Source organism: Malus domestica, chromosome 05 (assembly GCF_042453785.1).
Source record: "Malus domestica chromosome 05, GDT2T_hap1".
NCBI lineage: Eukaryota > Viridiplantae > Streptophyta > Magnoliopsida > Rosales > Rosaceae > Malus > Malus domestica.
This window is the reverse complement of record NC_091665.1, coordinates 42,935,840-42,949,693: the sequence shown is the minus strand read 5'-3', so window position 1 is coordinate 42,949,693 and position 13,854 is coordinate 42,935,840. Positions and strand designations below refer to the sequence as shown.

The 13,854-nt window shown below is 36.0% G+C and overlaps 2 protein-coding genes across 4 annotated transcripts; both read right to left on the bottom strand.

Annotated features, from left to right (window-relative positions):
* Positions 1 to 2,386: 2,386 nt before the first annotated feature.
* LOC103434823 (protein yippee-like At5g53940) lies at positions 2,387 to 7,300 on the bottom strand. Of its 3 annotated transcripts, none has more exons than XR_003773721.2 (6): positions 6,743 to 7,240; positions 5,781 to 5,824; positions 5,281 to 5,389; positions 4,915 to 4,970; positions 4,666 to 4,842; positions 2,387 to 2,759 (listed from the first exon to the last, which is right to left on the bottom strand). XR_003773721.2 is itself a non-coding variant. In XM_008373181.4 (5 exons), the coding sequence occupies exons 1-5, from the start codon at positions 6,836 to 6,838 to the stop codon at positions 4,764 to 4,766; spliced, it is 384 nt and encodes a 127-aa protein (XP_008371403.1). In that variant the 5' UTR covers positions 6,839 to 7,300; the 3' UTR covers positions 4,582 to 4,763. The 3 variants fall into 3 exon arrangements, 1 of the variants encoding a protein (XP_008371403.1); XR_003773722.2 differs by having other exon boundaries at positions 2,387 to 2,739; XM_008373181.4 differs by lacking the exon at positions 2,387 to 2,759 and having other exon boundaries at positions 4,582 to 4,842; positions 6,743 to 7,300.
* Positions 7,301 to 12,027: 4,727 nt separating this feature from the next.
* Positions 12,028 to 13,152, bottom strand: LOC103434825 (ethylene-responsive transcription factor 4). The gene is given in 1 exon segment (NM_001319254.1): positions 12,028 to 13,152. A coding segment is annotated over 1 exon segment (744 nt). The 5' UTR covers positions 13,069 to 13,152; the 3' UTR covers positions 12,028 to 12,324.
* Positions 13,153 to 13,854: the final 702 nt, after the last annotated feature.

The window sequence follows — 13,854 nt, the reverse complement described above, 5'->3', positions numbered from 1 at the left end:
GGCCGTCACTTCATAGACTGACCGATTTGACCCTCCCCAGTTGGTCCCCACATCCCTTTCTGTGCCTCCCCTCTTCCCCTCTTCCCTTTTCTCTCTTTTGCCCTTTTTATTATGGCGGGAAGCCACTTCCCCCGCGTACGTGTCGGCTTCTCTGCGCGCGCAGTGGCTGGCGTTCAAACTGTGGCGGGTCCCCGGACCAGTCGAATCTTGTCGGAACCAGGGGCGTCACGGCCGTCTCTCCAACGTTTGGTTTTGCTTTTTATTACGTTGCGCAGCCCACACCACATTCTTAATAAATCGATATATTTAAAAAAAAAAAAAAAAACAACAACAACAAAAGTTGAGTTATGCTTTTGATTTTCTATTTAGATTTTTTAGTTAAAATGATTTTTGAGATTTGTACAACTCTTCAGGTGCTTGAGATTTGAAATCAATAGAATTAATCTCTGAGTATGTCCACCATCAATCATTTTAGTTATTTCTTAAAAAAATCTCTATTAAATAAGAATATAATGATCAAAATATCACAATTTTTGTCAAATTATTCTGGCACATTGTTTATTAAATTGAGCGTATATTTATCTTTTTGGTCCTTATTTAACATAATTTTGTAAGGTAAGATCAAAATGATTGATGATGGACAATCTTAGGGATTGTTTCTATTGATTTCAAATCTCAATAACCAAAATAATGTGTTATGCAAATCTCATGGATCATTTTAGCTAAAAAGTCTTCTGTTTATTATGTTGTCATACTGTAATTTAGTATAAAAATACTTTTTATGATTTAATGTTTTGATTTGCAATTTTACCTTTTTTTTGTCAAAGATTTATAATTTTACTTGCTGTCATGTATTTGACCGCTAAAATATATTTACGAATTATATAATATTATATGAAAAATCTCTTATATGAAATATTTGCCTGGTTATATATAAATTTATATTTTCAAACAAATCAAGACGTATTTACATAATTATATATTTTTTGTGAGTCACTTTGGTACATATGATTAAGATATAGCAAGCATAAATAACGACTCACAGTCACAGGTACAAAGGCAAAGCATTGGGACACGACGACGCTATATTTTATGTGACACGTGTGCCCGTTATAAGAAATGACATGAAAATACATTACGATCATGGAGAGATTTTTCATTGTGATTGGTACACGAGGTGATACTTTACGCATCATTATACAAATCGTGGGATATGTGTGTAAAAAAGTTAATAACTTAAAAAATAAAATTTCCTACTAATTTTATTAATACACGTGGTATACCACTTATTTTATCGTCACAATTAAAAATTTCTCATGATCGTGACGATAACGACCGATGAGCATTATTCATACATGATAATGATGCATTAAGGAGGTTTTTACCGTTTTGATAGGGAGGGTGGTCGACAAAAAATGAAAAAAGAATGAAAAAACCAAATTAATCGCATCACGATGAGTGAAAGATTTTGTCTTTGGCATGTCGTTTTCAATTTCCTTTCTTAAACAAGCTACGAATCCATTTCAAAATTGTCGAGAATAAAAATATTGAGCAAGCAAATACATAAATAGACCAACGATTGACAACTCAAGAAAATTGAAACAAAATATAAGGTGAAAGAAAAAAAAACAAATTGGAAATAAAGAGAGGCTTAGATTAGAATGACGAAACGTATTAAGATTTAACAAAATTGGTCAGAGCCGTATACTACATGTATTGCATTTAAGTTTCAATTTTCATTTGGCTTATTTTTAGTTGTGATACCTAGAACTCCTTTTTAATCTTACTTTGTTCCATATAACTTAAAAATCACCACTTTACTCTTTGAAAGTAAAAACTCACAATCGTTTCATTTTGATTTGTGGACTCTTTCTTCTCTATGAAACTTATAGGTTGCCTCCTAAAACATATGTGAGACCTAATACCCAATAACACTATACCACATGTGCAATAAAGTTGATTATAAATATCCGTTATGCGTTAACATTCAACAAGCAGAGAATATTTAAGTTTAAAATAAATTGAAGAGATGAAAAAAATATAAAAAAGAAATGACTAGCTTGGTGCATCCAAATTAAACCCACATAAGAGATTAACATATCTAAAGGCAATATAGAGCAAATTTTGAGTTTCATAGAAACAACTTTCAAGTTTCATAGGGCAAAATGAGATCATAATCGAGTTTCAAGAAGCAAAATGAAGCTAACTTTGAATTTCAATGAGTAAAGTGATGACTTTTGACTTACAAGGAACAAATTAAGATTAAATTAGAGTTCCATAAAACTTGGCCAAATTTTTTTTTTCATAATTTAGATCAATTGAGGGTAATATTTTTTATAAGTTCTAAAACGATGAAAACAGAAAATTACATAGCGAAATAAAATACTTATATAACATAAATACATTGCTAATATAATTTCACGTGCAAAAATACAATATCGTACATAATAACATTTACATATCAGATTGTATCATCGACACAAAACAACAAAACATTACCTTAACGATGCACTCGTATGCTATGAAAGTTGTTCGAAAAGGGAAGGGCACTGAGAGTCCAACCGTGGTGTGCATCACGCGGGGGCAGAGAGTTGCAGAGCGGCGCGTGGCCGTGCCGTTCCAATTAATACCACCACAACAATCCCCGGACGGTGACATTTTATTATTTTTTCTTTCTTTTACCCGATTATTCTGTGGTCCCCATCTCCATGGCTCCGTCCAAGACTCGGTCAGACAATACTGAATGATGTACCTTTATACTTTTTACACACATCTCTCAATTTCAGTACTTAGATCAAATAAATTAAAGAAATTAAAGCATAAAAATAAACAAAATATTTGAAAAAATAATAATAATAAGAGCATGCATAACACTCTAAAATAAAGCTACATACTTTTGAGAATTACCGACGTAGATTGAATTAGGTAATGAATTCACTGTTACGTGACCTTTTTTGGTTCAATAATTTATTATTATATACAATCTTTTATGCGCATGATAATATATTATTGAATCTAAACGTTAAGTGACAGTAAACTTATTTTCATGTGAGTTACTTCTCCGCAAGTGGGGTTCTCTTCCCACTAATCACACTAACTTCTCAATATAATTTTATGATCAAAACCGCTCATTCTATAAAAGGAAAACTAAAGAAAATGGCTTCAAATCTTTACATTTTAATAAAAAATAATCCATAAACTTTATTTAATAATAAAGACAAAAAAACTAATAAAAATTCTCAATTGATCTACACACTGGATCACCAGGTCTGATCAATACCAAGTCAATGAGTCAATGCAAAAGGGAGAAAGGAAATTATGCTTTATGTGTTTTCACGTCGTCTTCAAGGAAATTTCGGTGTGAAAAGGAATGCACATATGAGTGGGTACAATAAAAGAGAATTTAAGAAAATAAATTATGCTTTATGTGCTTTCACATCTTCCCGTTGAGGCAAATGTGTGGGTACCAGAAAAGAAACAAAGAAGTCTTGTTCTTTGATTTAATATATTTATGTGAAAAGAAGTTTCATAAACAGTGTCATAAGTTTTATAAACAGTGTACCTTGAATCAGCGTGTCAGATTTTTTGTCATTTTTATTAAAATTATATCATTTTCATTAAAATTTAAGTCTTTTTAATTAAATAAAGTTATAGCATAATTTTTTATTAAAATAAACTTAGTCCAAACCCTTTTCATCAAAGTTCCCTTCTATAAATCCTTAATTATTCACAAAACATTCAATGTTCATGTGTTTGTTAACGAAGCATTATTAAACGATGAAACGTTTCTCGACACGAGTAAATTTTTCACGCGACGAACATTGAACAATGACAAAAAAAAATGTGTTCACCGATGCAAAACATTGGGACGTAGATTCAAGTGAGTGGTTAGCGCCCTATTAACTTACTAAACAATTATTGTATAAGCTAAGTTAATTTTTTATCTGTTGGACGGCAGAAGACCTAAAATTAAGCATGCTCATGTATCCAATAAGAAGCCAGGATGTTTCTCTATCCAAAGGAACACCGTCCACCCACATCTGTAATTAAATAATTATATCTAATAAGCGCAAAACAAGAGTAAAACTACGTACGATTGACTTTTCCCCCTCGGCCCCAGCCCTTGCAACACTTCAGTGAGATGGGTGGAAAGGAGAAGAAACCAAAATGGGCCCCAGAAAAATTATACCTATCATTCTAATGAATATGAAGGGATCAGATCATTGGGGCACATTGGTTTTTTTAAAATGGCTAGCCGAAGGCCAAAGCGAGAGAAATTTTTGCGAGTGAATGACCAGACCACGTGGCTGTTAGACCGCACACACACAAAATACGTAGAGTATTTTGGTCCTACCATGAGTACCATCCCATGTTTCTTCCCAAATATTGACAAAGCAAAGCTTCTAGTAGGAGAGCTCTAACTTTTCATGTGCTCCAAAGGTTTTCGGAAAATTGCATCTTCAATCCTGATGCTACAAAAGGCTCTCACTTGTGTAGGGTGTTTAGGTTCTCATAAACCGTGTATACGCTCGAACTAGTTGTTCATAATCACAATTCTCAAAACCAGCCGCGAAAGACAAATTTATAACATCGATCGATGGATTGACTTGATGGATAGGGTTGGTAATTAAGACATTTAGTTGGAAACAAAAAATAAAAACTCACCTGAAAGTGTAATACAGAATTCAGAACTCTTGATATTGTCTGTAATGATTATAACTGTAGCATCCACCTCTTATTATTTGTATAAGTGTTGAACTTTGCTAGGGATTTTCTCCATCACTTGAACCAAGACGAGCGTCCAAGTTGAATTCCTCAGCTACATCCTCCACTATCCTCCATCTGTTATTGAAACAGGCACATTTAGTTCAATAGAAACCGTAAATAGAGACAAAAGTAAAAGACAGCAAGTACCTTTCGAGCACAAACTTTCCTTCCTTGTATTTTTGGTTTTTTTCGTGTGCAATTACCTAATAAAATTCACCGTCAGTATTGCATAAGATTGTTTTGTGTTCAAAATAAAGGTGTTCAGTCCACAAATAGCACTTTAATAACATTGATCAACTGCTATACGTAAACTTTGCCACAAATAATCTCACTAATTCAAAAGTAGAGGGTCCACGTCTAAATGTAAATGATTGCACAGACGTAGAGTGCATTTCGAGTACTTGATTCAAAAAAATATAGGTTACCTAAACGTGACTCTCTAGTCCTGCTCCTACCTACTCGTGCTAACAACAAATTGGAAAACATTCAAGCAGAGACATGAAAAAGGCATACATATTTCCAGCCAAGAATCTGTCCGCAGCAGCAACAAAAAATATCTTCCACAGTATGCAAACCAGAGTACATTAGCCTATCTTCCTCAGGACCGAGCGTTATGTTCACCCTGGATAATTTTCATAGGTCAGATGAGAAGAATGAGGATGCAGGTAAAGCCAATCCACATTTACCCATGGCATTTGAAGATAATATAACATTGTTATTTTTATGAGAACAAATACGACAGCATCAAATTTATATTATTGTGACCAAAAGGTTGAGAATGCCTGTGTCCTCCTCCAACTACTGCTTAACGTATGAGGAATTTTAACGATCAGCAAACCTACAATATAGAGAGGAGACTGATTCCTATGAAAAATTGACAATATGGCTAGTCAAGAATTAATTAGTTCACTATAAGGATATTTGTTCATTGTCTGGCAATATGTCAGCCAGAAAACGACATGACAAATACGAAAGGCAACTAAAAGCAAAGGCTATAATAGCAAAGAACTTACACATTGCTGAACAGATATGCCCTTCCTTGATGGCTGTTGAAAGACTAATCAAAAAAAGCAACAACGAAAATAAACATCTCAAAATAATGAGAATAAGCTCCATGACATATAACAGAATAAAAATTGAACACGGTTCTATATATTCTTCGAAAAGGAAAACATTACTAAGATCCATGTCTAATGTATCACACTTGTCACTCTTCACAACAACAAAACTTAATAGCTTGGCCGCAGTCTAGTTGCGAAATGTTTAGTTTCTCCACGAATCTATGTGTGTATACATTCCAGTCGTTACCATGGCACTAAGTGGTTTTCTCCTCCCAATTGACCCGGAGTTTTTAAGCTTTTACAATCTGTAATATGCCGAGAAAGTGTTTATTAATTCGGTAGGTGCGTGTGATGTCATGCACTGGGGCCAACACCATTGACAGCGCTCAAAGGCGAAAGCAAAACACTCTTAGATCTTGACTCTGCAGCTGTTGCTGTTCCTTTGATTGGTTCTGTGCAGTTTATTGGTTCTTCGGTTTTTTTCCTTTTACATGTGTCCATTCTCGCTTCACAAAGCTTCTTCACCAAGAAATACCACATATCCTCTAACGAACGCCCTAATCCCAATTCCCAATCCAGAAAAAAAATGCCTACATATAATCTAGTCCATGCAGGACCTGAAAACCCCAATTCACTTATGCAGGACCTGAAAACCCCAATTCACTTATGCAGGACCTGAAAACCCCAATTCACTTATGCAGGACCCGAAACCCCAACTTCTAAAACCCTTTTCCTAAAATCAATACAAACCCATTTCAAATTCCCTCAAAAGGAAACAAATTCTCAACCTTTTTCTCCATTCCATCACAAACTAATCCTATTTTACTGGTAATCATGCTTATATCATTCCAAAAAACCTCATCATGTATAAAAAGATGCAAACTTTAGGGGAAAGAAATAGGGAGAGAGAGTACCCGAGAGAGGACATCGTCGGCAAGGGCAAGAGCGCTGTCACAGAATCTGCATCTGTAAGTTCTGCCGTCCAATTCAATCAGAAAAATTCTCCCCATTTGAAATTTTGACCTAATTCCAACATAAACCCTAACCTTATCAATCTAACAGTCACTGTCCTCAACCCCAATTTTTCGCTACCAATAATTCTACCATTTCAGCCCCCAATTTTGAACTCGCTCTCTTTTTTTACTCACACAATCAAAATCCCAATTCCAATTTCGCAAACTGGGTGTGCTCTGTTGCTGCGCCACTTTGACTCCTCTCCCACCGCCACCGGAAAGTCCCGGTGCATTCAATCTTTTTCTTTCGCATCCTGCTGTTTCAGTCACGTGGTGGCGCGTTCGTTAGTCGGTACACATGCAATCAGGCGACGTGTCGTTCTTTGGTCCACCTCTTCTCAAAAATAGTTTTTTTTTCCTAATTAAAATCAAATTGTAACAAATAATAAAGCAAATCCTATCGTTTGGTAACAATCATCTCACAAATAAGATGGGCGACCAAGGAGAAAAAAGATCTCTTCGTATGTTTTCCACCGAAGCCATCAAATCAAATGATTCAAACTTTTGAAATTTAATCAAACGGTTAAAAATTATTATAAATTTTAAAAGTTTTCAATAACTTCTATGTTTTTTGTTGTTTGATCAAATTTCAAGAATCCAAATCACTTAATTTGGTCGCTTTGGAGGAAGAGATCCGAAGAGATGATCTGTTTTCGACTTAGAAAAGAAATGATCTTTTTTTGTCCCATGCACCAATTTGTAACAAAACACGACATCTCATTTTGTCTTTCTAGGATTTAGTTGTTCACATTCGCATAAATGATTATTTGTGCGTCAGTATATATCATAATTAACGATGAAAGTGGAAAAACAAAAAGGAAAACTAATGAGAAATATTTGAAAACTTCGAGTTTTAACGATAAGGACAAAATAAATAATATCATAATTAGTTGTTCACATTCGCATAAATGATTACTTGTGCGTCAGTATATATCATAATTAACGAGGAAAGTGGAAAAACAAAAAGGAAAACTAATAAGAAATGTTTGAAAACTTTGAGTTTTAACGATAAGGACAAAATAAATAGTATCATAATTAACCTTTTAGTATAAAAATATGATTTTTCGTTAAAGTAAATAGTATCGAAAACTTTTCGTTAAAGTTCCCAAAACAAAATTAGAAACATTAGGATAGACGATGAATTCAATCTGGTTTTGTCTTTTTATTTTTAATTACACAATCAGCAAAAAAAAAAATCAAGTACCAAATGCCCTTTTTTGATCGGAAGGTGAATACAAGTGTCAAAAATAATTGATTAGAAATTCAAAAAATAAAAATAAAAACTTTCAACTAATTATTTTGTGACGCATAATATACTGAGTTGTTTGTTGTACGCTAAAACATGTGATCTCTCACACACACCTAACCAAAGTTTATTTGGTAATACATTATTATTTATTATATGGTTTGTGGTCAAATCATGTCTCACACCGGATTTAAATATTTTTTATTTTTTTCAATGACAAGAATTAGTCCATGCGATTGTAACGGCTAAGTGTCACGACACCATTGATCCATTTACCTTAAACATCTTCTAATGATTTTTATTCTAATTTTATAGTATAATAACTGTATAATTCCAAATCATGATCAAATATCATAGATATAGCCTACGGGTGGGGTTATTCATATATTATTTTTACTTTTCATATATTTTTTTTTATTTTTGAACTTAAGATTGAATAAATAGAAAAAAAAATCAAATGACAAAAATTAATAAAAAAGTGTGTAAAAGTATAAAAAAATGTGTGTGAATAACACGACGCTAACCTATTCCTTCCGATGTGGGTTCCATCATCCATGGTAGTATTATTACAGCTATTGCTCAACAATTGGATACCAGATAGAATGATAGGGATTTGATTACAACCTCCTAACAACATTCAATATGATGGTGTTTTTCTTTCTTTTGTAAATAATTTTGTGCAATTTGTAACTAGTCAAGAATCGTCATATATCATTGAGATATCAGTATTTTTTTTTCGCAAAATGTGGTTGGCTATCAAATTCTTAAAATATTAATATTATATAATAGAAAGAGGAGCACAACTCATTATAATTTAAACCGAGTGCCATAAAACACATGTAATCGTTGATTTTTATATGTGGGCTAACCTAACTCTGATACCATTATAAAAGTTGATATAATTTGAAATAATTGGGACAAATGTCCCAACTCCTTGTAAGTTTGCTGATGATGAACATTTTCTTGACATCAAAGTACGTGATGTTGCACATACGCTCAAATTTGAAAAGAAATTTAACAAGTGGATACGATACACGTTCATATAGTTGATTGATGTACCTAAAGGGACTTTGAGCAGACACATTAGTTGGTAAACAAAACAAAATAAATGCTTGACAACGAAATCTCAACCCTAAACTCCCACAAACAGTTATCCAAATCAATAACCATTCAACAAAGCTAAAGCCAAATACGAATGACATTGACAATGTCAATAACGCGTCGTGGGAAATGCATGCGGCAGCCTTCAATTCGAAATCCAGCTAATCAGCTAAGGTCCAGGACTGGAAAGACTCACATAGACATTTTAGCCATCCCATGACCATAAGTCTGGTTTCCACACTAGCAGCGAGTTTCGAACCCAAGACCTCCAATTTTTAATTTGAAGGAAATCTCGCAATTCGTCATTGACTACTAGGTCACCAGCTCGTGGTTAACGTAAATAATTGATAACTTTGGTGGGAAATGGAGAAAAGGGGATTGCAATTTCACAAGTTGGGCCCCAATACGCATATGTAAGGATTATGGGGATCTTCCAATCATATCCGTTCATTGTACATCATGCGGTCAGTTTTCGTCATATACTGTTTATATTCAATTTTAAATAAAAAAATTTATAATGATTTCTGACCGTACAATGTACAATGAATAAATGTGATTTGAGAATTCTGAGATCCTCACAAAATGGATCCAATGAGATCCTCACTCATGTAAGAGTGCGAGAGAGTCTTTTTTTTATTCTCCAAACTCCAAAGCGCCACACAACTCTTTATTCCTTGTCACAACCACAAGTGTATTAAAGGATGATACTACATCGGCTTTTTTACCCAACGAATTTTGACCGTCTGATGAACATTAATCATCGGCTGACTGGTTGCAGACTATAATATTGGCCAAATATTAAAACTCCCGAGTTGCCCGACTGGGTCAATTTCCCGAGCATCTTTCAGCCAATGGGTTGTTGAATGGCTAAAAAAGCTTATTAGATCTGGTACGAAAAGAAAGAATATAAGAGAGAAAAGGGAATTCACCGCCAGTGAAGTAAAAATCCAGCGACTAATTAAATAAATAAACCTTCATCTCGTCGGTCGTTGATATAATTTGAGTAAAATAATAATATTATGTAACTCTGTTTCCGTTGCATCGAAAACTTTTGTTTCAGTAAATTCATATTGAGAAGTAATAAGAAAAAGGAGTGAGCGGGAGGTGTCACCTCAGGAGGCAACAAGGAAAAAGCCATAAGCAGCCGCCCGCACCTATATTTTATTCTTTCTTTCTTTTTTATTAAACGTATATTCTATTCTATTCATTTATCTAATTGCCTGACGGTTGCTTTTATTATTATTTTTTTTTTTTTCTGGCTTTCTTTTCAACACGGACGCGAAACGTGGCCCGTCGCGAGACGTCCCAGTCTCTCTCCTTCTGTTGGCCGGACGAGACCGCGGGGCCCACACGCGGCAACAGCTTTCAACTAAAACATGCCGCCCCGCTTAACTGTCTGTCACTTCCCGACACGTCACCACTCTGCGCCGTACTCCATTACTTTCTCTTATTATATTTTTTATATAATATTATCTTAATTCTCGTTGCTTCTCCGTTGCTACCTTAAATTATCGTAAATTTTAATCCATTGAATTAAATATAAATTGCGGTATCAACGTATTGATTGATTTAAATACACGCATGCTCTAACATTGAATTGCACGTATCTCTAAATCTATGCATTGAACCAAAGATATTTACATTATGTTGGTTCACGATCAGATACATAAAGTTTAACATTGAATTGCACATATCTCTAAATCTATGCATTGAATTGAACCAGAGATATTACATTATGTCAGTTCAAGATCTGATACATAAAATTTAATAATATAATTATTTAAAATTTAAAAAAAAAATTCAACTAATTATATGACAACAGTTAATTTACCGGACCGTCTTTTCAACATGAAAAATCTCTCAGAGTTGATTGCATCATCTATTATTCGGCTCGAAAGCTGACGTCGTTCACTCGACAGGAGCATGTTTTCCGGAATTTCGAATCGAAGTTGAAGTGTTGTCCAAATATTATTTTTCAGCCATTATCTTATCAAAATATTCTTCAGCAAAAGGACGGTGGGCTCCACTAAAAGCGGCAGCCGCGCTTTCCCACTTTCGCTCGCAGCGCCCGCCACCACGTGGGCCCCGACTCTGTCCGCTTCTTTCCTCCCACCTGTTTCTCGTTGCTAAGCAAAACCATTTAATTAATTTCCCCAAAAGATAAATATAAAACAATAAATAGGTACTTAAGATCGGACGGCCGTATATCACGTGCCATCCAAACACGAATCTCGAGAGCTACCCAGTCAACGTGGAACTAACTTTCGGTCTGAAACACCCTCCGAAACCGGCTTGCTACCCTTACGCGCCCTCTAACCACTGCTCCCACGCGCCTATAATATTTTTTTTTTGCCCTTTAATCCCAACATTTCTCTAAAAATCAGAAGGTGGGGGACAAAAGCGGAATTATACAAAGCACTCGGTTTTCACTCGTTCGAGTCAAGTAATGGCCGCCGACGCTTGGGGCAAAAGACGTAGCCACGCGGCATCGAGTTAGGACACCAATTATGATGGGCAACGCTATCGTTAACCACAGGAATCATCAAATTTCGTGCTATTTTATATTAATAGCCGGCTGAAATTAAATTACAAAAAAAAAAAAAAAAAAAAAACCTTCACAAATCTTGAAAATATACCCTGATAAAATTAACGAAACTTCCTATTGCGCAATGGCTTGTAGCGTTTGATGATCGTTAAATCCCGTCGTTATTAAATAGAATACGAAACTGATTATAAATGTGATAAAGAGCGTTAGATCGTCCGGTCAGAATATCATATTCGTAGAGCAAAGGAAACAATTACGGTAATGATTAAACTAAAATATAATAGATTATGGAAATTCAGAAATTAACAGTTAATTATTTCTTAAACGAGAGATTACACCTGAAAATTGATATCGAAAAAAAAAGTCACAACAGAATGAAACACGGTGGAGTTTCGCTGCTGGAAAAAAAGGATGATGATCCGATCAACTACGTATTTACATGGAGCTTCTTTAATTGGTTTCTCTTTTCATGTAATTTTTTTTCTTTTTCTATCTTAGAAATTAGAAAATTATAAAATTAATAAAAGGAAACTGAAATTGAAGATTCCCTATTAACTCGTGCCGTCGCCGCGCGCTTCTCGAAAACCAAAATCAAGCGAGGTCCGGTGGTGGAGGGAGGTTAAGATCGAACCCTCCGCCGCCGCGAGGAAGATCGTTCTGGTTCAGATCGACCACCGAGGACGAGTCCGAGTCGCTCTGGGCCCCGCCGGCAGCGTGGAAATCGGGCTGGTGGAAGTTGGGGTGATCGAATCTCATGCGTGGATGAAACTGGTGATTCTTCATCGCGCCGGCTCTGAAAACCGAGTCCAAATAGAGCACCTGCTTCGCGGCCGCCGCGGCGGAAGACGGAACTCCGATGACAGCTCCGAATCCCGGAACCTGATGGTGCTGGAAGGGGAACCTCATCGGCGCGGAGCTGACACCGTGAGCGAGATTTAGATCCAACGGCGAAGAATCGACCATGAGGGCCGGCGGCTCACGGCTGGAGGACTCCACCGTGCTGCTCTGACTCGGGCTCTGATTGTTGCTTCCGCTACTAATTTTATTATTATTATTTTTTGTAACATTCAGGGTAACATTTTCCGAAGGCTGAGGGAAGTTGGTCTTGGCCTTGGCACCGCGGAACTCTATGGCGGCGGCGTCGTAGGCCCGGGCGGCTTCCTCCGCCGTATCGAAGGTTCCGAGCCAGACCCGGCTCTTCTTGCCGGGATCTCTGATCTCGGCGGCGTACCTCCCCCACGGCCTCTTCCTCACACCTCTAAAATGCACCTCCTTCACGTTTCCGTTACCGTTCATCCTAACGGCGGCGGTGGCCGTCTTCTCTCTCGGCGCCATAACTAAACGGTGGCGTTTTGTGTATGTAGTGTTTGGGTGGAAAGAGTGTTTGGCTGCAGAAAATATGTGAGAGAAACGGGTGTGGAGATGGCGATGGAGGACTAGGAGGCAGGCTGTGGGTTTTATATAGAAATGATGAGCGAGGAATTGAAGAGAGAGAAAGAGAGAGGAGAGAGAGAGAGAGAGAGAGAGAGGCGCACAGTCAACAAGGGATTTGACTGAGATGGGATTAGGGAGGGGCGGCTCTCCATCGGTGGCAATTTAGTAATTGTGCAATGTTCGTTTCCGTATTACGTGGCATGTGTGCGTTGTCGAGAGAGCACACCCATCATTTTTATCATCATCTGACGGCTGCGAATGCACTCTTTGATTGCGTGCGGTGATCCTTTCCTCCCATCTCCCACGCTCCACTCCGTGTATCGTTTCGATTCGCCGTTTATTGTTGAGTCAATATTAAAGAATATTTTACATAGCCTGATTATAATCACGTTTGAAAATGATTTTACAATGACCGTAAATATTTTTAGAGAATTTTGTTTATGTTTTAAAAATATTTTTTGAAATAAGCACTAGTTATATGCTATTTGTAGAAAGCATTTCAAGTACTTTTCTATGATTCATTGTATTTTTACTCAAAACTGTTTAAAAATCATTTTCACAAAATGCGTTTTCAGCCATTTTAAAAGTTGTTCCAAATGAGCCCTATATTGTTATGTAACGTTATGTTTCAATGAAACAATAACATTTGAATATAATGTTTTCAAAATCATTTATTTTATTATTAAT